Source organism: Rutilus rutilus (genome assembly GCF_951802725.1).
Source record: "Rutilus rutilus genome assembly, chromosome: 8".
In the NCBI taxonomy this organism is placed as follows: domain Eukaryota; kingdom Metazoa; phylum Chordata; class Actinopteri; order Cypriniformes; family Leuciscidae; genus Rutilus; species Rutilus rutilus.
Window position 1 is genome coordinate 39,811,726 of NC_140222.1, and position 26,621 is coordinate 39,838,346.

At 36.6% G+C, this 26,621-nt stretch overlaps 1 protein-coding gene across 2 annotated transcripts; it reads left to right on the forward strand.

Moving 5' to 3' along the window:
* rubcn (rubicon autophagy regulator) lies at nucleotides 1-26,111 on the forward strand. Of its 2 annotated transcripts, XM_084416890.1 has the most exons (21): nucleotides 1-143; nucleotides 3,231-3,384; nucleotides 3,995-4,078; nucleotides 4,172-4,331; nucleotides 4,414-4,520; nucleotides 7,361-7,538; nucleotides 7,749-8,132; nucleotides 9,955-10,050; nucleotides 13,300-13,412; nucleotides 13,504-13,702; nucleotides 14,800-14,904; nucleotides 15,490-15,564; nucleotides 17,310-17,367; nucleotides 17,475-17,607; nucleotides 22,664-22,809; nucleotides 22,889-22,953; nucleotides 23,037-23,275; nucleotides 23,378-23,439; nucleotides 23,517-23,670; nucleotides 23,788-23,881; nucleotides 24,803-26,111. In XM_084416890.1, the coding sequence occupies exons 1-21, from the start codon at nucleotides 106-108 to the stop codon at nucleotides 24,949-24,951; spliced, it is 2,793 nt and encodes a 930-aa protein (XP_084273016.1). In that variant the 5' UTR covers nucleotides 1-105; the 3' UTR covers nucleotides 24,952-26,111. The 2 variants fall into 2 exon arrangements, with proteins under 2 accessions (XP_084273016.1, XP_084273017.1); XM_084416891.1 differs by lacking the exon at nucleotides 15,490-15,564.
* Nucleotides 26,112-26,621: the final 510 nt, after the last annotated feature.

The following is a 26,621-nucleotide window of genomic DNA, read 5'->3' on the forward strand; positions in this document are numbered from 1 at the left end:
TGTTATGGTGCAGGACGCCCAGTGGAAACACCTACTACCTGTCCGGACACTTTCTGCGCTTAAATCTGACCTAAACTCCAAATCAAGCCGTTTCTTGGGGTGGAGATGGACATATCCGTGGAGGCGGAAGATGGAGAGCGCAGGTAAATAAAAACGCTTGAAATGCACAGTAGTCCTGAGTTTGACAGCTAGACCCACAGCTTTAGTTTTGGAGATTATTGTGCTTAACTAAGCAGTTTTAGCACCTCTTACTCCTGTTTATATATATATTTAAGAACATTTAACTGATATATGTGAAATAACAATCTTGTTTGCTGAGAAAGCTATCGATTGCAGCTTTCATATGAGCTAGCCGGCTAGTGAAGTTGTAAATCCTACTATGGTATAGACGTCCTTTTTGAATATTAATTACGTCGCGAGACGCTATTCATCAATGCTATCATCTGATTGGCTGAACTGTGGATATTAGTAAGTGGCGGCAGTCAGTTCTGCAGAATCAACCAATGGGAGGCGCTCCCGCAAGAGTTGGAGTGTGACCTAATTAATATTAATGAGGCAGACCCTCTTCATAGTGCGATTCAGCATCGTATGTTCTAGCAGTTTTCAGCAGACCGACTTAAAAACAACATATGACAACAACAGTCTTGTGACTCGCTCACAATTAGCTGTTAAATAGCAGAGGTAACCGCGAAATTTAATTTTATGCTGGTATTTTTCCAAAGTTATTTGCACGACGAGCCTCCAAAAACTCACACTCATAAAATGACATTACAGAAACTCTTGTTATTTTGGCTCCTAATAACCTGATGAAACATTTAAAAAAACAAGTACACTTCAAGAGTAGCCTACTTATTATGGAAATAATGTATTTTAAAAAGAATATACTTAAGTGCGAACTGAATGCAATGTTTTTGGACACTTAATTGCAGGTTTATTGCAATAAAATGAAAATGTGTTATAGTTCAAATTATATTTTAGATTTTGCCAATTTTATCTTTTAAATTTGATGTGGTCAACCTTAGTACGTCCATCCTGTTAAGGGAAATATGAAAAAAGTTAGTAGAAAAATCATATTTTTTTATATAATATTGTTTAATCATATTTAATAAACCTTCTGTGTTTGCTTGTTTTTGCTCATTGGCTGATTTTATGTCAGAATATCCACCCTGTTTTATCAGAAGAGCCAACAGAGAGGTCACAGAGTGAACATAGTGATTGTGAAAGTAATTTATGTTTAAAGTTGAAGTGCATTTAAATTTCGTTGGCAATGTTTTACATATTGTTTCCCATGGAAGTAAAATAATGGCAAATGTTTTTGAAACAAAAAAGCTTTTGTTAAATTGCACAACTTGAAAAACATGCTTTGCATTAACCGTGCTTGCATGAACGTGGTTGTATATTTAAGCTGTGAATATTTCAATTCCATACATTTCACACACATTTTCATTATTAAAAATTCAATAATCCTCCATATTCAGATTTCACTTCCAAAATATTCCTTATGTTTAAAAACAGACCCTATGATTTTCAACTAGGCAATTTTCAGTCCATTTTATTTCACTTCCACAAATTCATTGGTTCAAATTCGACAGAAAATTCAACATTTCACATCAGTTTGTAACTTTAGAGACAGTCCCTTAATATTTAGTAATGAAAATGTGTATGAAATGTTAGGAATTGAAATATTCACAGCTTAAAAATACAACCATGTTGAATTTCAGCCCATAAAAATGCAAGTCGTAAAAATACAATCCATTAAAATGTAAACACGGTTAATGCAAATTCGATGCATCGTGAATCTGTTAGCATTTTTTTCACCCTGTTATAATTTTTCCCACCCTTTTGTCATTTTGTCCACCCTGTTATAGGGCTGGGACATTAAATCGATGCATCGTGAATCTGTTTTATCATTTTTTCCACCCTATTATCATTTTTTTCACCCTGTTATCATTTTGTCCATCCTGTTATAGGGCTGGGACATTAAATCGATGCGTGAATCTCTGTTATAATTTTTTCCACCGTTATAATTTTTTTCCACCCTGTTATCATTTTGTCCACCCTGTTATAGGGCTGGGACATTAAATCGATGCGTGAATCTCTGTTATAATTTTTTCCACCGTTATAATTTTTTTCCACCCTGTTATCATTTTGTCCATCCTGTTATAGGGCTGGGACATTAAATCGATGCATCGTGAATCTCTGTTATCATTTTTTCCACCGTTATAATTTTTTTCCACCCTGTTATCATTTTGTCCACCCTGTTATAGGGCTGGGACATTAAATCGATGCATCGTGAATCTCTGTTATCATTTTTTTCACCCTGTTATCATTTTGTCCACCCTGTTATAGGGCTGGGACATTAAATCGATGCATCGTGAATCTCTGTTATCATTTTTTTCACCCTGTTATCATTTTGTCCACCCTGTTATAGGGCTGGGACATTAAATCGATGCATCGTGAATCTCTGTTATCATTTTTTCCACCCTATTATCATTTTTTTTCACCCTGTTATCATTTTGTCCACCCTGTTATAGGGCTGGGACATTAAATCGATGCATCGTGAATCTCTGTTATAATTTTTTCCACCCTATTATCATTTTTTTTCACCCTGTTATCATTTTGTCCACCCTGTTATAAGGCTGGGACATTAAATCGATGCATCGTGAATCTCTGGTATCATTTTTTCCACCCTGTTATCATTTTTCTCCACCCTGTTATCAACCTGATATCATTTTGTCCACCCAGTTATAATTTTTTCCACCCTGTTATCATTTTGTCCACCCTGTTATCGGTTTTCCACCCTATTATAATTTTTTCACCCTGTTATCATTTTCCCCACCATTTTATCATTTTGTCCACTCTGTTATAGGGCTGGGACAATAAATCAATGCATCGTGAATCTCTGTTATAATTTTGTCCACCCTGTTATCATTTTGTCCACCCTGTTATCAGCTTGTCCACTCTGTTAAGCAGTTTTTTTTACAATAATTTCATAAAATCAGCACAAAAAAATCATTAATAAATTTACTAGAGTATCAAATTATGTAGTACTTTAAAAAGTTAACAAAAAGGCCTTTTAGGCATTCAATACCTTTTATCTGTTCAATACAGTTCAATACATTAAGGGCACTTCTTTTTCACAACACTCTCTTGTGGCAGTAGTATTGCAGTGTGAGGCACGCTATGTGTTTATAAATATGTAGTGGCAATTTACATACGTGTCATTTCAGATGGGAACACTGGAAACTTCTGTCGAATCTAAAGACGACTGTTGAAGGGCTGCTGTCGACCAACAACCCTAATGTGTGGTCCCGCTATGGGGGTCTTCAGCGCCTGCATAAGGACATGAACAACATCCTGGGCCATGGCCTCAAACAAGAACAGGTATGGTAAAAAACAAGATAGAAATGTCTCTGTGTTTCATGAAAGTCCTGCGGAAACCCCAGGAATGTGTCCTAAAACCACAGCCTCATTTACCAGGAACTATTAGGCACAGAAAATCTCTGTGGCGGATCAAACGAGGAAGAATGTTTCTTACTTTTTTGTCATTAGATTAGAAATGGCCTCTGTGACCTTTCCATCCAGGAAGAAGATTGTATTAGTTTATAGATTAACAACATGAAACCTCCATCAGGGTCATTATAGCTTTGACAATCTATAATAGTTTTTATTTACTTAAAGTTGGCATAAAAATTGGAATTCACTGTATCCTTTTTTCTAAATGCATGTTATTGAACTTATTGTGAATGATTCATCCATGAATAGTTTTTTTTTTTTTTTGGAAGTTAACATGAAATGGATGTTGCAATAGTCTTTTATCTAGTCTATATATAATTTTTAATTTTTTTTATTTCATTGTTTTTTATTTTAATGTCAGTTTTGCGTCTTTATAAGAGCTTTGACTTAAATGAACAGAAATTTCCAAATACACTTTTTTAATGCATGAATCATTACACTGTGGTGCAAGATCTAACTTGATTATTTTGTTTTGCAGCTTTACTATAAACAGAAAGACTACTGGCGTTTCGTGTGGTGTGTGCGGTATCTTTGCCCTCATCTCGCCCGTCACGTAGAACAGGTATTCGTCAATCCAAAGGATATTTCCCACTTGATCGAGCTCTTAAAGGTAGCTCTGACATCTTCAGTGACGCCTGACTCTCTTCCTGTGCAGTTCAGTCAGTTGGAGCCGGTGCTGAGCAGTGGCGTTCAGAGCGTCGGCGAGGGTTATAAAGCTGAGCGTTGGCTTTTGCACAGTCTCCAAGGTCACATCTTATCAGCCCAGCTCAAACCACTGCTGCAACACAAGGCAAACACACAGAAGTTCTACAATGGTATCTCAGCATCTACCAAACATCATTATCACTTGTGTTGTTTGGTTCTGATGATAGCATTGATGATTGTCATCTTCCGTAGATGTGGCCTTCCTGTTGAGTGAACCGCACGTGTCTGCCATGTTCCAGTGCCTGGAGGCGGTGGAGCAGAATAACCCTCGGCTGCTGGCTCTCATAGACACCGTCAGGGTCAGACATTTTTACATTTTGTTTTTATATTCTTCTGTTCAAAGGCATGTGCATCTAGAGCAGTGGTTTCCAAACTCTTTACACTGGCATTTCACATCCTTCTGCGTCCTCCGTCTCTTCCACTTAGACTGCAGTCACGACTTTTCCATTAAAGTCCCCCAGTGGTGAAAATCAAGCTTTTAATGTTGTTTATATGTCTGTGTGGTGTTTTTAATATGCTTTAAGACAAACCGTGTGCAAATTGAGTATTTCCTCTTTAAAACTGCAGTCAACCAAAGACAGTCTCAAAAACGCGGTGTGAAATCGCTGGTGTTTCTGACGTCACAAACTAGTGATCGTCAGTGAGTGGATCTCTGAGCTGCTGTGAGTGAGTGGAGGCGGGGCTCATTTACATATTCATAGAACCGCGCATACTAAATGAGGCAAGGGTGTAGAGTTACATTCAAGCTCTTTTAAGGCATGAAGATTTTTGTTTTCAAAGAAAACCTTTTAAATATGTAATATTTGCTGATCAAAGATGAGTTTTAATGGATACAATGATACACCAGGGGACAATAAGGGACAATATTTGCCTTTAGTTACACTTTATTTTATAATTATTTGAATAAGTAATGACAGAGTGATATTAATTAACTACATGTACTTACTATAGTGTTACATTTAGGGTTTGGTTTAGGGTTAGTTGTAGTACTGTACTAGTAATGTAGCCTGTTAGAAATAAATGCTCATGTTATTGTAAGATGGGGTAGAATTAAATGAACGACAAAACTCAGCATCTTGTACGCGTACCCCAGTTTGGGAACCACTGAATCTAGTTGATGTAATTAAGCATAACAAAGAAGATAAATATTTGTTCTTCTCTTTATTGAACACATTTTCCTACCTGGGATGGAAACTCGTGTCTGAGAATATTACTCGAGTTGCCCTTAAGTCACAAATCAATACTGACTCAACTTGTAAACAATTGACTTCAGACTTGAAGAAAAACAGTGTGATTAAATGTTTAATTAGATGTTAAACGTTTGTTGGCTGTAATACAGCAACGATTGAGAGTTCAGGACACCTTTTTTTGCACTGACAACCCTGAGTCTCTGCAGTGTAATGTATAACTTTGCTTGCGCAAACAAACAATGGTTTTGGATTTCATCCACTAGTTGGAATGAATTTGTTTGGATTCATGGAGGCCAAAGTCCATATAAAGCTTTTGTAATAAGCTGAGAAAGGTTTTCATATTATACCATACTATTTGTGCATTTGTAGGATTAGCAACAGTCAGTGTTTGTGTTTGTTTTATAGGAAAGGGTCCATAATCTCACAAACCCAGTTGTAATCTCACTGCCGTTCAGAGAAAGTTGATGTAAGATCAATGTGTCCAATAAGAAATTAAGAAAATTCTTCAGACAGAAATCTTTTGGTATACCAACGTGTGTTTATTGCATTTCATGTTTGAGAACAATTATTCAGGTCATATTTTGAACATATTATTTGGTCTAATGCGACATATAAAGATAGTTATATATCTATATGTTATAGATCTTATTGTGAGTGTTTCAACAATGTATGTTTAATTTGTGTAAAAAAAAAAAAGACCTTTCAAGGTTTAATCAAAATGTAAAAACTGGACCTTTTACAGTATGTCACTTTGTAAAGAAATGCTAAAATTGCACGTTTTCAAAGGTTTGCTTTTTCAGGCCATCAGTCGTCGCTGGTGTGTAAATGAATGGCCAAAACACATAAAAAGTTTTCCATTTTTAGTTGAAAATGGTGCTGCGTAAACGGCCCCTTAGTCTGATAAGCCACGCCCCTTTAAGCTCACGTTCATCTGCCTTCAGTTTTGATAGCCCACATATCAACAACAGTGGATAGAGTCAAGCACCCGCCCTACATTTTCCTGTTTCGATAATCCATTTTACTAGGGATGTACGTCACAAAACTGAAGAAAAGGTCTGTCACTACTTCCGTTTCATCACGTCTTTAAAACATATTCACAACAATAAGAATTTCTTTAAACAAATCATGTTTTTGCGCTGTGAAATGTTCACATTCTGCTACAACCGATTATACATGATTTGAAGTTTGTTTCAGTTTGTTCAAAATTTGTCAGACCGCAGTGCCTAGTTCAACACGAACTCTGTTGCATTCTCTGTGTCGCCAGAAGGGACGCTATGTTAGCATGAGCGCAATCTTTCTTCATCTTTTACATCTTAGACTCCCTCCCTCTTTAGGTTATTTTAAACGAAACCTGAAATTACATTTGATAGAATTAGGCCTAGTGTTTGGTTCAGTAGGTTAATTGGCAAGAGGCTCTTAACAGATGTAATTAGTGTTTATGTAATTTTATTGTGTGACCGTACAGCACATTGGTCAACATTATGTTGTTTTAATTGTACTTTATAAATGAAATTAAAATTAAATCTACAGTCATTTTTCTCTTTCAGCTAAACAACTATAATGTGGGCGCATCAGTTTGAAGAGAATTATGCTGAGCCAGTTAGTCCAAGTTAATTAAACCATCAACAATGTTATACTGTATGCCTGATTGGCCTTTTATTGTGGCCAGCCTAAGGCACACCTGTGCAATAATCATGCTGTCTAATCAGCATCTTGATATGCCACACCTGTGAGGTGGATGGATTATCTGGGCAAAGGAGAAGTGCTCACTGACACAGATTTAGACCGATTTGTGAACAATATTTGAGAGAAATAGGCCTTTTGTGTACATAGAAAAAGTCTTAGATCTTTGAGTTCAGCTCATGAAATATGGGGGCAAAAACAAAAGTGTTGCGTTTATAATTTTGTTCAGTGTATGTTAATGTCTTCTGTCTCTTGTGTTTTTCAAGCTTTCACATTTGAAAGAGTCTCCTCCGTTGTCTTTGCTGAAGAGCCAGAGTCTGTGTTTGCTGCCCGGGGCCATAGGAAGCTGGAGGCCAGCGGACGTCTCCCAACCCCGAAGACTCGCCTCGTCCCAGAGCTGCCTCACAGAGATTCCCAGCACCCCCCTCTCCAAGACCAGCTCAGGTCAGCAGATTCACAGCCAGAACAACAGGCCGCTCTGTGCCTCCATTACCACACTAAATGCTTGCCTTGTTTACACTCAAAAATGTCCCGGACAGTCCATTGTTTGGTGAGGAAAACTGGGAATGGAAGGGTGGGCTGTTAGCAATGCTTGCGGTGAACGAATTTGACCATTCCTCAAAATCACAGTGAATCTCTTTGTTTGTGTTGAAGATGCTGCTCCGTCCAGCTGTGCTCCGGGTGCCCCATGGGTGTGCGGGACAGGACATCAGGACGCAGGAACCCCCCAGATCTCCCTCACCGAACCCGCCTCGCCCGCTCCGCCCGAGATCCTCCGGGATTGTGTGGAAGCGGATCTGGACGACGGGCCTGAATATCTGGCTATTGGTAATCTGGGGAAGCACAAACGCCGCGACTCGTCGAGCTCCACGCAGAGCAGCGAACACATGGGCACTCAGGCCGACGCCCACACTCCTGTGGCTCCGCCCCCTCCACGCCGCAGCTCTTTCTCAGAGGCTCCGCGAGCCACAGGGCGGAGCACGAGGGGACACATGCGCTCGCTGTCCGACACCGGCCTCAACCAGAAACTGAAAAATGGTGCGTACAAACAGTTGCATTAATTGGGTTCTCGAGAACAAAGGCCTTGTCCAAAACTAACTATAAGTCGCAACTATTAATAAAACAACATTTATTAGCGTAAAGTATGTTCACATCAAGAACGACAACTACGGCAATAACAATAACTATAAAGTTTTAATAATCATTCAAATTCTGTGAGAATAGCGATGTCTAAACTGATACAAAGAAACAATGTCATTGGAATTGCTTTCAGAACGATTTTTTCCAGCTGGTGAACGGTAAAAACATTGACAGCCAATCAGAATCCACCTGTACTTTAAAGAGGTTTAGCATGAAACTGATGAAGAAAATGGTAATGTGCGCTTATAATAAAAAAAGCTTAATTGTCCTTTGGTGTGGACGCCAATACAGTTATCATTATAGTTATCGATATAGGCATCATAATTTATGAGGTTTTTTTACGTTTTCAAATTCTTGTTTTATGCTTGAGCGAGACAACAGTTATTAAACGCATTAAAATGTCTTCTTCCTAGGACCGTTTGGAAGGTTCATTCAGATAATTAATTTAAATGAATTAGTAAATAATTACTAACTTGTGTTATTATCACTATGCTTGACATTTAATGTCTTATTTTGTTGAAATCTAGCAATAGAAATATTTCGTTTCTTCTGATTTTGTGTGTATTTAATTATCTTATTTGAATTAGGATGTTGTCTCTACTTTAATTGCTGTAAATTATCAGTTTATGGTTTAATGCTGCCAGTTTTTTAAGAATGCCATTGTTTTTTGTCAGATAAATACTATTCTGTTAGTGTAGCTAGTTATTTTGCAACCTAAGAGGTAGTTTTATTATAACCCAAAGCCAATGTCAACATTTCTCATATTCACTTTCTTTCTTAATATAATAAAATAAGAATAAATAAAATACATTTTTGCAACATTTCATTCAAATGTAAAGAAGTGCAGAAATGTAAAAATCTCTGTAATTCCTCTGACGACGGATTATGCTTATTTTTTCATGAATAATTTAGTTCCTGATGTATGAAATCAAATCCCACTCTAAGTTTCGTCCGTTTTGTGTTTACGTGTTTATACTGTCGGTGACGCTATGAAAGTTAAAAGGGTTGTGATTTCTTTAACTCTATCTTTGATTCTATCTAATTATCTTGATTTAAATTTCAAAATGGCTTCCCCAACACTGCATGCAAAGACAAAAGCAAGAATAAACACAGTAAAGGATCTCCAAGCCCTGCTCCGATCTGTTGTAGCCCTTGTGCTCTTTCGTCTTGCTGTGGATAAGGGTGAAATATTCTCTGCTTCAACTCTATTCTCTCTCTTTTTCTCCTCTTTGTGTGTAAAGGAGGTGGTCACAGGAAAATCACCATTATTATTGAGGACCCTACCGCAGGTTCGCAGTGCCGTGGTGCTGCATCTTGTCCACCCCTCCATTTCTGCCACCCTTGCATGATTCACTTTTGCCGCTTTTTATTTTGATTCTCTTTATTTCAGCCTTCAGCATCGTTTTTTAGGCTGTGACACAGCATTCCTGTCCTGTGCCGTTCCTTTTTGTTCTTATTTCTATGTAGTGAAAATACACCGTTGTGCCTGGGACAAATTGTCTCTGTTTTTTTTTTTTTTTTAAGTCTTTGCATTTTTTCCATTCTGTTATTAATTAAAAACATTCATGCACTATTTGTTGTGTAGATCTACATTATCATTGGTGTTTGTTTATCATCATGAATCAGATCCTGCAACCAGGAAGAAGCATTTGTTAGCTTCCTTATCCTATATAACATATTTGTTCATAATTGGTGTCGTGTTTTTCTGCTTTTTTCCCAGAATCTGTTGCGGCTGCACCATGTTCGAAGAGCTGCGGTCCTTTCTCGCCCCAGAGCAGCGACAGCAGCTCCCACAGTTCACTTTATATGGAGTCCAGTGAGTGAACGCAGCTTTCATGGGTCAATGACGTGATGCTCTCTATCTATTAATCTATTCAGAAATACATAAAACATGTAGTTCTGCCTGAATACACCAGTTCAGTGATGAGCATTCTTTTTCAGGTTGTAAATTAAAATTCATTTAGTTATTTTTTGGGAGCAAAAAGTACAAAATGTCAGGGTGGTACAACTGTCCTGATATAATGAAGAAAGAGTCACATTTTAAATTATATTTTTTATTAAAATGTGCAATTAATATTTCAAAACTTTTGTCCATCTAATCAAAGTCATGTTGTGCGACCAGAAAAGTAATGCGGTACAACCAACATGCTGAAACATGCTTAACTCTGGTGGAATTTTTTACCAAAACATTTTACGTTTAGTTTTTATTTTTATTTTGTTTACTTTTTACTTTTTCTTTTAGAATTTTTCACCGGAATGCTACAAAACTTGGTAAAGGTTTTGGCACTTGCTGTGTTGAACACACACACAAAAAAAATCATGGGCATGATTAGAAGATTTAAAATGGTCCTGCATTGGAAATGAATGGGAGGCGAAAATGAATCTAGTGGAAACATTTGGTCCTGCGGCTAAACAAAATCTTACTGAAAGCTCATTATTACCTCATATTTGGAACACAGCTTGTTTAGATTTATGGCTTTGATTTCCTCACAGTTTTAGAGCAAAAAGTATTTTGGAAAATATATATTTCATATAATAATAGAAAATGGTATGTTTGTACATTTTCATAACAATAAATATAAAATTTTATTACATTTTATAAAATTCAAGTTCACTTTTTAAACTCCTTTTCGCTTCACAATAATCTGCTAAGTGTCATCTTTAAAAAGAGACCAAACTTCAGTCTGTGCTCCAAAGCATTCAAGATTTATGGCAGTTTACGTTGGAAATTTCATTTTCAGGTCTATGCTCAAAAAGTGAATAAATGCATTATAATGCGTAATTGGATTATACTGCATAAATATAATTTAGTACCATAAAATCCCCTAAAAATACCAAATATTAAGTAAATAATATTATTGAATTAAAATATAGTACATTCATTTAATTGAAATTTTAAAAAAAAGAAAGAATTGTCATATTTGAGTGTACCAGAGGGTTAATAAATATCTCATAATTTGACCTTTTTATGGCAGCAAGATTAGTTTGGGTTGTAAAATGTCATGTGTTACAACTGTCCTGATATTTTAACGAAGAATGAAAAAAAATAAAAATGAAAAAAAAAAAGTCAAAGTAATGTGGTGCAAAAATCAAGTGGTACAATCAACATGCTGATAAAAAATCTGATAACCTGACTTTTTTTCTGATGGCAAGATTAGTCCAGGTTGTACAACGTCATGTGGTACAACTGTCCTGATATCATAATGAAGAAAGAATGAAATGAGGAAAACAGTAGTTTTTTTTTTTTTATTTATAAATGTTTTATCAACTGCTTTTCTGCTTATTAATATCTAAAATGGTTTTCTCCATCTAATCCATCTAATCAAAGTCATGTGGTGTTACCAAAAAAGGTCATGTGGTACAACCAAAAAATGCTGAAACATGCAGAAAAACAACCTTAAAATATCAGATAATTTGACCTTTTAGTTTTGGTTGTAAAATGTCATGTGGTGCAACTCCCAAAACTTTTTACTTAAAGTACATTTTAAAATAAATGTTCAAATTATCATCAAAATATGAACACACATGTATTCAAGGTGTAATACTTTTTTTTTTTTTACTTTTTACTTGATGGATACACCACATGATGGTTTTAGTCATTAAATTGAGACTTTTCTTGAAATTAGTATAAGATTTTCTAAACCATATGAAACCAGCATGAATACAAAGAGTTTTTTTTTTTTTTTTTTTTTGCCTTTTTTCCATATCACATATTTTAGTGATCATAAATTAGGTATCATTCGAAAGCTTAAACACTCAAAATTCATCCTGAGAAAAGTGGACATTGAACATTGCGTGGTCATGGATACGGTACTTTAAAACCTTTTTAAAAATTTTAAGATACTTCAACTTCAAATTTGGAACACAACTTGGTTAGACATATGGGTTTGATTTTCTAGCAATTTTTGAGTCTTAATTATTTTGTTATATATATATATAGGTCTGTATTTCAAAGCATTCATGAACTACAATCATTTAAGTACAGATCTATGTTGAAATAGTTAGAGATTAGAGGTTAAACTAGATGTTTCCTTTTCTTTATTTACATTTACATTTACATTTATTCATTTAGCTGACGCTTTTATCCAAAGCGACTTACAATTGCTATATATGTCAGAGGTCGCACGCCTCTGGAGCAACTAGGGGTTAAGTGTCTTGCTCAGGGACACATTGGTGTCTCACAGTGGATTCGAACCCGGGTCTCTCACACCAAAGGCATGTGTCTTATCCATTGTGCCACACAGGGACGTCACTAGGATTGGAAGACAGGGGGGGCTTAGCCCCCAGGGTATTTGTAACTTGCGTTTGCAAAATCTTTGCACTCACATCTAGAGCTACACTTATGTCATGCTAAGTTAAGCATTTCGTGTATTTTGCTTGTTCACTCTAGCTAGACTGCAGTTTTCCATAGCAAACCAAAATATCCCCTTTCCTTTACCTCTTTACCTCTCTACCTTTACCCCTTTACCGTAGCTAAAGGTAAGCAGGTAATTAAAAACAACTTACAGTTTCACTCTGTATCACGACACTTAGCAGTACCAATCTTCCTTTCACCATACTGTGCGTTCACACCAAACGCGAATAGCGCGTCAAATTCGCGTCTAGTTGAACGCTTGAACATTTTGAATCCATTCGCGCGTCCAGAGCTAAACTGACGCACGTAAAAAGCAAAAGTTTGAAGCGAAATTGACGCGCCACGCTAAACGCCTCATTCGCGCCGCAGGACCTCCAGACGCGCGTAAACGCGTCTTTGTAAATCACTCGCGCCAGACGCTCTATTCACGTTTGGTCAGGTGTGAACGCTTGTGTATCGGTGTGTGTAGGCGGGAGGGTGCATAACTTCAGACCAGAGCCATAGAGAGAATTCTTGATACATCGAATTGTTATTGCTGTTCTTATTATCATTTAGGGGGGCTTAGGAACTTTTTGGGGTAGCTTCAGCCCCCCTAAAATAGGCCTAACGACGTCCCTGGTGCCACACCACCCCAGATCATTTATCATGGACAATCTTATATAATATTTAAAATAAGCATGTTGCTGAGCATCCCTTCATGCGTACTTGCAGACGGCCAGTACAACAGCGTCCCGGACGGGTTGTTCCGCAGACCGTCCGAGGGTCAGAGTCTGATCAGCTACCTCTCCGAGCAGGACTTCGGCAGCTGTGCTGACCTGGAAAAGGCGAGCACAAACTCCTCACCGCGCTCAGCATTCCTCTTTCTTATCTAATGCGTGTTTTTCATAACTCTCATTCATATCACCCTCACTGCAGGAAAACGCCCACTTCAGCATCTCTGAGTCCCTGATAGCGGCCATCGAGCTGATGAAGTGTAACATGCGCAGGCGGGCAGAGGAGGCTGAGGAAGAGGGCGACAGCGACTCGGAAATCCAGCAGCTCAAGCAGAAAATCCGGCTGCGCAGAATGCAGATACGCCGAACGCGGCTGAAGCCAGCGCTTTCCTCTAATAATCGTAAGATGAGATTTTTAAGGCCTTTTAACATAAACACAATTTTGTTATTCGCTCAGGGTTCAAATGAAGTTGGAAATACCTTTGCAGAGATATACTGTTAGTGAACATCCCGACGCCGCACGACGTTTAGATGAATATGTAAATATGTGCTGCAGGCTTTTCTCTCATTAACAAAATAAACGCACAACAAAAATGACAGCGGTGAGAAAACAGCAGTTAAGAAAGCACCTGATCATAGAGATGTGGATGTTTGCACCAGCTCTGCAACTCTGCACTCCAGTCAAGTCACGTCACGTTTATTTATATAGCACTTTATGCAACAGATTTCTTTAAAGCAACAGTATTAAACATGAAAAAAGTCTTTCAATTAGAGTTACAACTACAATTTCGGTGAAACTCGAAAAATTTAATATCGTGCAAAAGTTCATTTATTTCAGTAATTCAACTTAAAAGGTGACACTAATATATTATCTAGACTCAATACATGCAAAGTGAGATATTTCAAGCCTTTATTTGTTATAATTTTGATGATTATGGCTTACAGCTTATGAACACTTTCAAAATTTCTGAGATTTTGCATTTGGGGTTTCAAGCATGCGTTTTCTTTCTCAACTCTTTTCTACGTTCATCTAAAACACAACTCACTGTGTCGCCAAGTGACCGGCATTTCGACATTATTTTGTGTGTATTTCACTGCTTAAGCGCAATAAGCAGCGAAAAAGAGCTAAATGCAGTGCTGAGAGACGGCTTTATGCGTGCGCACTTTGGGTGTGAGCGCAAAATCTGCTGAAATTAGTGCAATTTGTACAATACGCACAATCCCTCGCCGAAATTCAAGCCTTGTAACAGCAACAATATTCATCCGGAGCAAATGAAACGAGTGAGTGAGGGGAGGCGGGTTTATGTGTATCTCGCTGTCGGAGAGATGACAGAGAGAGAGAGAGAGCTGCTGGTAACGTGTATCTATTCTGCAGAAAATGAGTTTTCGAAGCATTTCAGATATTTCAGTGATGATATGTATCAAACCACGGCCCCTGTTAGAATGATGATGACCCGGTGTGAAAAGCCCTAATATGCTCAGCTTTTATCCCCCACAGAGGTCCCATCTGTTGACAGTGGGGGCTCACAGAGGAGCTCCCAGGACTCCTTTCACCCCTCTGACTCCGGCTCGGATAGAGAAGTGGAGGACATTGAGCTCAAAGGTAGGAGCTCTAGATCTCCGAATGCGACGCTTTCATTCCCGCTTGTGATCATATAATTATCCTCACGATTGCCTTCATTGCCCATAATGTCATGTGATGAGAAGTGTGTTGTGTGTCCCAATCTCATTACCGATTTCACACTGATTATGCTCATTTTTAATTCCTAATTTTGTAGCTTTGCATCAAGTTTTTGCAGGAAAGAGCAGAATAGTCATTGCAGGTGTTATTATACTTAATACATCATACTTCAGTGCACAAGTCAACGCAAAATCAGAATGATTTCTGAAGGATCAAGACTGGAGTAATGATGCTGAAAACTCAGCTTTGATCACAGGAATAAATTACATTTTACAACATATTCACGTAGACAACATGTCTTTTAATATTATGAAATATTATTTCAATTTAATGTTTTTTTTTCTGCATTTTTGACAGCCTTGGTGAGCAAAAGACATTGTATAAATATATTTTGACACTGCCTTTTGAACCAAGAGCAGTTTCTGCACTGGTGAGCCGTGACCAGGACGTTTATTAAGACCGTAAATGTGTCTAGTTTAGATGTTGTCTCTGGTCTGTGTCTCTCAGATGGCAGTGATGGTCAGTCCCTGCTGGCGGTGTCTCAGAGCGGCCTGTCCCTGTCACTCGCGTCCCTCTTCTCAGGTACCAGAGGCAGACGGGGCCGAAGGGAAGCCATGTGTTCAGTCTCAGCTTTTGCTGCTTGATAAATGATAGACTACGGGCTCAGAGGAGTTTTGACCTCTCCAGAAGTAGCTGTTTCTGCTTTTTCCTTGGCTTTGCTTGTTCATCTCCCCTCATCCCATCCCGTGTGTCTTCATGCATGACGTATCAGCCTTTTGTTTGCCATGTCGCCGCTTGCTGTCTGTATTTATGGCACTAACCAATAAGCCTGCAACCTTTAGCACTGCTAGCAGCAGAATGATAAGATGATAAGAATGGACGTGATAATGTGGCCGAATCACTTTTTGTTAATATTAATCATTAAGTCTGTAGTTTAAAGCTTTTATTCATAGCCAATGCCATGAATCAGCTTTCTGTCTTTATGGTTATTGGGATTGATACCATTTTGTTATGTAATTTTTGGACGCGGGACTTTTGGGAAATGAAAACTGATCAATCCTTTGCAACTAGTTATATATTTTTAAATATAATATACATTTTATATGTGTGTATATATATATATATATATATATATATATATATATATATATATAAAACGTGTTTTAAAATGTAACATTCTATTATTATTATTATTATTATACTATATAATACATTTGTGTATATTATATAGACAATTTTGTTTATATATATATATAAATATATATATATATATATATATATATATATATAATTAGACAATTTTGTTTATAAAACTTAACATTTAATTATAACTATATATATATATATATATATATATATATATATATATATATATATATATATATATATATATTTATGTCTATTTTATATAATATGTGTATGCATAGACATTTTGTTTATAAAACTCAGCATGTATATAACTTAACATTTTATATATATATATATATATATATATATATTCAGGTGAAACTCGAAAAATTTGAATATCGTGCAAAAGTTCATTTATTTCAGTAATTCAACTTAAAAGGTGAAACTAATATATTATATAGACTCATTACATGCAAAGTGAGATATTTCAAGCCTTGTTATAATTTTGATGATTATGGCTTACAGCTTATGAACACTTTCAAAATTTCTGAGATTTTGAATTTGGGGTTTTCATAAGCTGTAAGATAAAGGCTTGAAATATCTCACTTTGCATGTAATGAGTCTATATAATATATTAGTTTCACCTTTAAAGTTGAATTACTGAAATAAATGAACTTTTGCACGATATTTGAATTGATATTCAAATTTTTCGAGTTTCACCTGTATGTATACACACACACACACACACACACACACACACACACACACACACACACACACACACACACACACACACACACACACACACACACACACATATATAAAACAGTATAATAATAAGTATAATGAAATGTTGCATTTTAAAAACAAATATTAAATATTAATATAATACATTATACTTATAATTATTATTATATACAGTACATGTATATACATATACTGTATATATACATATACTCAGAATTTATATATATATTTTTTTTTTTTTGTCTGGCCTTATATATTCAAAATCTTTTAAAATGACATTTATTGTGTGCTAAACATTTGCACAATATTTATAAAGTTCTCTAAATATTTTAGGGACACTAAGAATTAATCACATCTCAATAATATAAAAATAATACAAAACGGTCACATTATGACTGGTGTGTCGGCTCTCATCGGAGGAAGCATTGAGTGTTTCTTCTCGTTGTTCTCAGACGCAGACATCAAACGCTGCGTGTCCAGCAGCAGATCCTTCCTCAGCTCAGACTCCATGTAAGCACTTCTGAAACCTCTCAGTGACTCTGCATTTGAAGAGACTCCATTTTCGTTGTCTTTTTGCTTGGGCATCATTGACTGATGCTTCTGTGTGTTCGTCACAGCTCTCCGTCCATGCTGCAGTCCAACTCTGCCGAGTCCGTGGCGATGGGTCTCCTCAGGCAGTTCGAGGGCATGCAGCTGCCCGCCGCCTCCGAGCTCGACTGGCTGGTTCCTGAGCACGACGCCCCTCAAAAAGTACCTGCATTTACATCCTTAGGCCTGAAACAGACTCTATGCAAATATACAAATTTACGCTTCCTTGTGTGAAGTGTTTTATGTACTAGTGGTCAACTGAGAAGGGCTTGATGGAGTTTTCAGTGTTATACGGTAGGGGGCGCTATTACACATCTTCTTGACTTAATGGCCGGTGCTGATAATATTGGAAAATAATGGTTTATTTAATTATTTATCATGCTATCAAGGCAAGACTATGGAAGCTTGTTTCCGCCACTTAAAAAATAAGAAAGAAAGGTAATTGCAACTTTTTATCTCACAATTCAGACTTTTTTTTTTTTCTTTGCAATCACAATTGGGGCTTTATAACTTGCAACTCTGAATTTATATCTCACAAGAATTGAGATATAAAGAATTGTGATATAAACTCACAATTGCAAGTTATATGCGAGTTATGAGAATTGCAAGTTCTGAGAGAAAAAAGCCAGCTCACAATTTTGACTTTAAAACTTGCAGTTACTAGAAAAAAAAACAGAATTGTGAGTTTAATGGTGAATTTCTCAGAACTGCGCTATTGTATTTCCCAATTCAGACTTTTTTTCCTCAGTATTGTGAGATAAACTCGGAATTGCTAGTTATAAAGCCCGAATTGCGATATTTAAACTTGCTACTGTGAGAAAAAAAGTCAGAATTATGAGATAAAAAGTCGCAATTAACTTTTTTTTGTTGTTTAGGGTAAGTGTACCCCTTAAGCCCACTTTCAACTCTGAAGTCAAATTAAAAAAAAGAGAAAATCATATTTTATGCTGCTCATTATTTTAACCAATCCAGTGATTTGAAACTTCCCTGGCATTTTTTTATTGCATACCAATCACATTTGGCAATGTTGAGTTAGCCCCACCCATGTGCATGCTGTCTCAGGGGACCTCACACAGAATCACCCCAAAACTTTGGTGTTTCGGGACCCTTCAGAAATCAACACATTTCTGCCATTTTCAGCCATTTCTTTGGTAACTACATTGATATTATGCCAGATAAGAGATAAATGTATTGTTTTTTTTTGTGTATTAACAAATAGTACTTTATCATTTTATATAATTTTCCTTTAAATGGAAAGATGAGTTTTATTAGCTTGCGTTCAAAGCTAATCTCTTGGTCAAACCATTAGCCTTACAGAAAGATAGACTGCCAAAGAATTAAGCATGTGAACTGCAAACAATAAATGTTTTGTGATTTCATTTGACATTAATTTACAGTAATTTAGTAATTTACACTAGGAGACCCCCTGAAACCCCAGAGTCTGGAGTCCCAACTCGGCTTGGCTCCCGAGATACACCCGGTCAAACTTCCAGCTTGACTCCAGCTACAACTCCAGTCAAGCCGACTTAAGGCTCCAGACCACCGGCCCACTAACACCTACCCATCCCACCCAGGGCTCTAATCAAACATTAGCAAAAGGGATTTTTTTAATACTTCCCTGTCACTGAATAAATATATTGATGTTTTACTTCTTTAAAGCAATACATTTTTATATTTTGTGAATCAATCATGAAGTGGACTTATTTGGAACACATGCGGGCTTAAATGGTGCCAAAGTACCAATTAAGCCCATGCCAGACTTCTGACTTTATTCCTAAATTATCTTAATTTTATATTCTAAAATGTACATCAACTAATTAATACGGAAGAGGATTAGGGCCAAGCAATAATAAAAAAATAAAACCATCTCGAGATTAAAGTCACTATAATGCGAGATTAAACTCGTTAAATTTCGAGAAAAAAGTCGAAATACAATCTTGAGAATAAACTCATTAAATTTGGAGAATAAAGTCGTTGTGTTTCAAGAAAAAACTCATTAAATTTCGAGAAAAAAGTCGAAATACAATCTTGAGAATAAACTCATTACATTTCAAGAATAAAGTCATTGTGTTTCGAGAAAAAACTCGTTAAATTTCGAGAAAAAAAACTCAAAATACAATCTTGAGAATAAACTCATTAAATTTCGAGAATAAAGTCGCTGTGTTTCGAGAAAAAACTCGTTAAATTTCGAGAAAAAAACTCGAAATACAATCTTGAGAATAAACTCATTAAATTTCGAGAATAAAGTCGTTGTGTTTCGAGAAAAAAAGTCGAAATGAAATGTAGAGAATAACGCATTCGATCAGTGTTCATTGCATAGCCTACTGATAGAGGACATGGCAGAGTTGGATCACTTAGTCAAACTATATTTTAGGTGTTACACCTTTGGGATTTTGGGACTTTCTTTCAGTAACAATGAATATAACATTCTTAGGTCTAGGTCGGCTAGGTCTTTTTAGAAGAAAAAATCAGTCCAATTTGCGCGATGTACTCGCTTTTGTCCAACATGAAATTCATCGAGGTTTCGTGGTTTCCCAGGATACCATAAGACGCATTATTAAACTTGTTGATCCTCAAGGTGTGGAATTTCGACGAAGGAGACGCTTGAGAAGACGCCAGTACACTTGCGCTGTCCCAAATGCACTCTGGCATATGGACAGCTATGATAAATTAAAACCGTAAGGCATTGCCATTAATGCCTGTATAGATGATTACAGTCGTTACATTCTGTGGATGGAGGCGTACACAACCAACAACGATTAATAATGCGTCTTATGGTATCCTGGGAAACCAGAAACCTCGATGAGGTTGATATCAGTAGGCAATGAACACTGATCGAATGCGTTATTCTCTACATTTCATTTCAACTTTATTCTCGAAATTTAATGAGTTTATTTTCACGATTATTTTGATTTTTTTTCTCGAAATTTAACGCGTTTTTTTCTCGAAACACAACGACTTTATTCTCAAAATTTAATGAGTTTATTCTCAAGATTTTATTTCGACTTTTTTTCTCGACATTTAACGAGTTTTTTCTCGAAACACAACGACTTTATTCTCGAAATTTAATGAGTTTATTCTCAAGATTGTATTTCGACTTTTTTCTCGAAATGTAATGATTTTTTTCTCAATTTAACGAGTTTAATCTCGCATTATAATGACTTTAATCTCGAGATGGTTTTATTTTTTTATTATTGCTTGGCCCTAATCCTCTTCCGTAGATTAATACATTTTCAAATGAGAGATAAATCTTGCATTTTAACAAATGATTTTTCTTATAAACTTTGTCAATATCTAAAAAAAAAAAACTAGACTTAGATTTTGGTGGGCTTAATGGTTACACTTACCCTATTCCATGGTGGAAACAAGCGTGAAACGGGTGAATACGGTAAAAATATAAAAAAAGAATAGATATCACACAATTCCCCAATTGATTAATCACAGAACATTAAAGGGTTAGTTCACCCAAAAACAAAAATTCTGTCAGTAATCACTCACCCTCATGTTGTTCCAACCCCGTAAGACCTTCGTTCATCTTCGGAACACAAATTAAGATATTTTTGATGAAATCTGAGAGCTGTCTCACTCCTCCATAGGCTTCTATGGGATCGAAACTTGCCGGCCCAGAAAAGTTAGTAAAGACATCATTAAAATAGTCCAAGTGTCTACAGTGGCTCAACCACAAGTTTATCAAGCGACGAGAAAAAACAACAAAAATAACGACTTTATTCAAGTATTAATTTTCGTTTAAATTTTTTCGTCAATGATGTTGCATGTTGATATAGTCTCAGTTCTCATTTAATGACGTTGACGTCGCCTCGTCACAGTCTCGTCTTAGTCATTAGTCTTTGACGTACATTTTTCGTAAAATTTTCGTACATTTTTCGATGGTAAAAAGTTTATCAAGCGACGAGAATACTTTTTGAGCGCAAAAAAAACAACTAAAATAACGACTTTATTCAAGTATTAATTTTCGTTTAAACTTTCGTTTAAACTTTTTCGTCAATGATATTGCATGTTGATATAGTCTAATGACGTTGATGTCGCCTCGTCACAGTCTCGTCTTAGTCGTTAGTCTTTGACGTACATTTTTCGTCATCGATTTCATAAACAAAATGACAGTGTTGGGGAGTAGTTAACTACAAGTAGCGAAGCTACTAACTTAACTACATTTTTCAGTAGCTTTGCAGTAGCTCAGTTGCTTTTTAAACAGTGTAGCTTTTCCAGTAGCTAACTACTTTTTGCAGCAAGTAGCGGTGTAGCGCGAGCAAAAGCTACATTGCGTTTTGTCGAGCCTGCGCGAATCAGCGCGATGCAAGGATATTCTTCTTGTTAGATTACAAACTAATTATTTGCCATTACCGCCACCATGCGTGTTTAATCACGCATCTTGCGGCTAACGGTTCACTTACGTACAGAAGTGGGTTGACACACCCATTTTATCCATAAAGGAGCAAGACGGCAGATTTGGAGGATGGAGAAACAACTAACGTTAATTACCCATGGCCTTATTTGTCCAAGTTCATGTCTCTCAAAGAAACGACAAGTAAAGGTTACACTTTTGTATGCAATCGTTTTAAGAAAATGTTCTACATGCAATTTACGTTGGATGTATATTTTGTTCTTGCAATGTTGTATTTGTTGCAATTTTGCACTTTTGACAAACAGTCTGAGATATTTGAGTGTTGTGTGTAATAAAACAATACTCTTTGAAATCATAATCGTATTGCATGGTTTTAAACACTTAATATTTTACTTAAAACATTCCTCAGACACTTATTCAGTTATTTATAATATACGTTGTTCAAAAAAATCAAAAGTAGTTTCAATGTAGCTAGCTACTTTTTGATAGTAACTTGTAGTGTAGCTAACTACTTTTCCAAAAGGGTAGCTTGACTGTAGTTTAACTACTTTAACTTACGAGTAGCTTGTAGCTTGTCAAACTACAGTTTCAGAGTAGCTTCCCCAACACTGCAAAATGAACACTAGAGCAAACCCCTGATTTCTGGCTCAGTTCAGGAGAAAAAACCCATTACGAGAAAACTGCCTTTAATTATATGTATTATAATTGAAATTTACAGATGCATATATATATACAATTTAATCGAACAAACACTTTAGTGTGCATTTTGGATGTTTTCTTTCCATTAGAAACATGTTATGGAAGCAAAATAGCTTAAAATCTTGCCTTTAAAATTTGGATTTTTCTGTTTTACAGCTTCTCCCAATGCCAGATTCCCTTCCCATCTCACCGGACGATGGCGAACACGCAGACATCTACAAGTTACGCATCCGAGTCCGAGGAAACTTGGAGTGGGCTCCTCCTAGACCACAGATCATCTTCAACATTCACCCTCCTCCAAAGTAAGACCATCACCATTCAGTCTCGTTCTCTTTGGTACATGACTCTGTATGTGTTATATCTCTCCATTGATCCTATCAGGAGGAAAGTGGTGGTGGCGAAGCAGAACTACCGCTGCGCTGGCTGTGGCATTCGCATCGATCCAGGTACAGAACGCAGATGCCCAACACAAACAACCTGCTTTACTTGAACGCGTGGTGTTGACTTGAGTGCTTTCTCTTTGCAATAGACTATATAAAGAGGCTGAGGTACTGTGAGTATCTGGGCCGGTACTTTTGCCAGTGCTGTCACGAGAACGCACAGGCCGTGGTGCCAGGAAAGGTCCTCAGGAAGTGGGACTTCAGTAAAAGCTACGTCAGCAACTTTTCCCGAGACTTGCTGGCCAAGATCTCAGGAGACCCGCTCTTCAACCCGAACGACATCAACAGCGGCCTTTACAAGAAGGTCAAAGCCCTGGAGACAGTGCGCGTACGTCACATGAACATGATTGTAGACGTCCTTATTACAGCGTAATTACATGTAATATTTAATGTTTTGTTGTGATTTGTATTTGTACTCGTTCTGTTACAGGCATTGAGGGAGCAGTTAAACCACATGAAGAATCTCTTAAAAACGTGCCGTTTGGCTAAAGAGTAAGTGTTTTCACTGCATTGTTTTAAAGTTTGAAACCCCATGAACACTGCATTACAAGTCTCCTCTCTGTTGACAGTGTGCTGGATCAGTTTGACTCATTTCCCGGACATCTGACCGAAGACTTTCACCTGTTTTCTCTCAACGACCTCAGCGCCGTACGTAGCGGCTGCCTGGCCCCAAAGCTGCGGGATCTGCTCCGCCTCGGCTCCTGCCACGTCACAGACTGTGTGGTGAGAACACACTTTCGATAGGAGTTACATAACTTTTCATTTCTCTAGGCGTCTGAAACGGGGAATTGATATTTCATCGTCTAGATTCGTTACTCGTCTCTTGTCGTTTTCCCCCAGCTCTGCCAGGCCAAGGGCTTCATCTGCGAGTTTTGTGGAAATGACAAAGACATTATCTTCCCCTACGAGCTCAACAAGTGCCTGCGTTGTGATGGTGAGCATTTGTAGATGCATTTTTATATATGCATTTATATATATATATTTTTTTTATTTTATGCATTAATATATGCATTTATTTATATCATGTTATTTATATTTATTCGTTTATGCATTTTTAGTTATGCATTATGTATTTAAATATGCATTTATTTATTCAATTTTATTTATATTTATTAATTTATGCATGTTTTATTTATGCTTTTATTTTTGTTTTTATATATGGGTTTATTTGTATTTACAGCTTTATATTTATTTATGCATGTGTACATATTTATATTTATGCATTTATAAATGCATTTATTAATAAAAAAATTATTTATTAATTTATGCATGTCATTTATTTATACATTATGCATTTATTTGTTCAATTGTATTTATATTTAGTAATTGATGCATGTTTTTATTTACACATTTATATATGCATTTATTTATTTACATTTTATTTATATTTATTACTTTTTTATTTATGCATTTATTTATACATTTTTTTATTTATGCATGTACACACAATCTTATTTGTGCATTTATTTATTTATACATTTCTATTTATGCATGCCTTTATTTATACAAATTTATATTTATTAATGTATGCATTTAATGTATGCATGTTTTTATATATATATATGCATTTAATTATTTATACATTTTTATTAATGCTTTCATAAATGCATTTATTTATTTATTTATGCATGCATGCGTCTATTTCTTTATGCTTTTCTATGCATGTATTTATGCATTTATTTATGTATCTATACATTTTATTTATGCATTTATTAAACTAGGCTAAAATGTTTTCTACGGGTTGTCTGTTCGTCTTTCTATCTTGCACTCTACAGGTATTTAAAAAGTGTTTTCAAACTAACGTCTTTCCTTTGCCATGGTTGGCTGTAATGGTTGGTGTGTGTTCGCTTTGCAGATTGTCGTGCGTGCTATCATAAGACCTGCTTTAAGGCCGGGAAGGAGTGTCCTCGCTGTCTGAGACTTGCCGAGAGGAGAGAGCGGATGGCCCGCAAGAACATGGAGGAGCAGGAGGACGGAGATGAGGGCAAGGCGAGCGGGACTTAGCACATGATAACACCAGTAAGATCTCACGAGAGCACAACGGAACAGTGAATGTAGAGACTGATATTCAGAGAAACTTTTCTTGATTCCAGTCCCAAATAAGCTGCTCTAAAAGTCCTGCTGACCGCAGCATTATTGATACTTAAAGCTACAAAGAGTTTATGTGCAAATAATATGTTTCAGCTTTTAAGGATTGCTGCCTTCGTACAGAAAACTACTGCTTTTTACGATTTGCCGTGTTTATGTTTGCTTCTGTTGCCTCCGTCCTTTAAAATCACGTTCGTTTTAATCAACAGGGTGTCGAGTCCTGGGTCGCAAACGTTTATGTTTTTTGTTTTTTTATGTGTCCGCCGTTTTGTCGGTTATATTTATTGATGCATCCTGTCGCGTGCCTCATTAATGGCCGTCGGTTTGTAACGATGAGAGACGGAGAAGGGCAGCTGAGTCTTGCACAACCTTTGTTTCCCGAGAGGTTTCCAGAAGTGTCAGGTTCAAACTTAACTGTGTTGAAGATCAAAGCTACGAAGACAATAGGCCTCATGCGTGAAATGCCAGCAGAATGAGTTTCTGTGTTATCGTATACATTCATTTGAATACAACAATGGACCAAATAAAAGTGAAACCCATTTTTGTGTAAACATCTGTAAACGATTGAAGCGCAAATTGTATTGAACTGAAGACAACTGTTTATACAAGAATGATTTTTTGCAGAATTTTGCACAAGAAAACCATTTCTGCATGAATTTGAATTTTGCGAACGTTTTAGCCAGAAACCATTCTTGCGGAAGTTGTTTTGGTTTGGCAAAGTATTTTAGCCACTTTTCCACTTTTCTTGCTCACATTTTTATTTTTTGGTTCTGTAAATTCCTTGTTTTGCTCTTTTGTTTTAATCCCTTACTAAATTCTTTCGGTTTTATGAATGATTTACAGAAGTACAATTTGCTCACGCATAAAATTACTCCTCCATTGACCGTTTTACTTTTGCGAGCGATTTAGACAGGATTTTTTTTCCTGCTCATTCACAAATCCATTCCTGTGGAAGTTGGTTTTGGTTTTCCCCCAAATATTTTCGCAGAAATTTCTTCTGCTCGTATATGTTAAAGGGTTAGTTCACCCAAAAATGAAAATTCTGTCAGTAATTACTCTCCCTCATGTTGTTCCAACCGCGTAAGACCTTCGTTCATCTTCGGAACACAAATTAAGATATTTTTGATGAAATCTGAGCCTTGTCTCACTCCTCCATAGGCTTCTATGTGACCGAAACTTGCTGGCCCAGAAAAGTTATTAAAGAGATCGTTAATATAGTCCAAGTGACTCCAGTGGCTCAATCTTAAGTATATCAAGCGACGAGAATACTTTTTGTGCGCAAAAACAAACAAAAATAACGACTTTATTCCACTATTCATTTCCTTCTCTCTCGACCTCTAGTTGGTTCGCGTAGTGTTTTTGCGCAGCGCGTCTGTGTTACACGTCACCACGTAGGCTCACTATTGGCCGACGCCGGTCATGTGTGTGTTGCGTGATGACGTGCAACACAGACGCGCAGCGCAAAAACACTACGAGGCCCAGAGAGAAGGAAATTAATAGTGGAATAAAGTCGTTATTTTTGTTTGTTTTTGCGCACAAAAAGTATTCTCGTCGCATGATAAACTTAATGTAGTGCCACTGTAGTT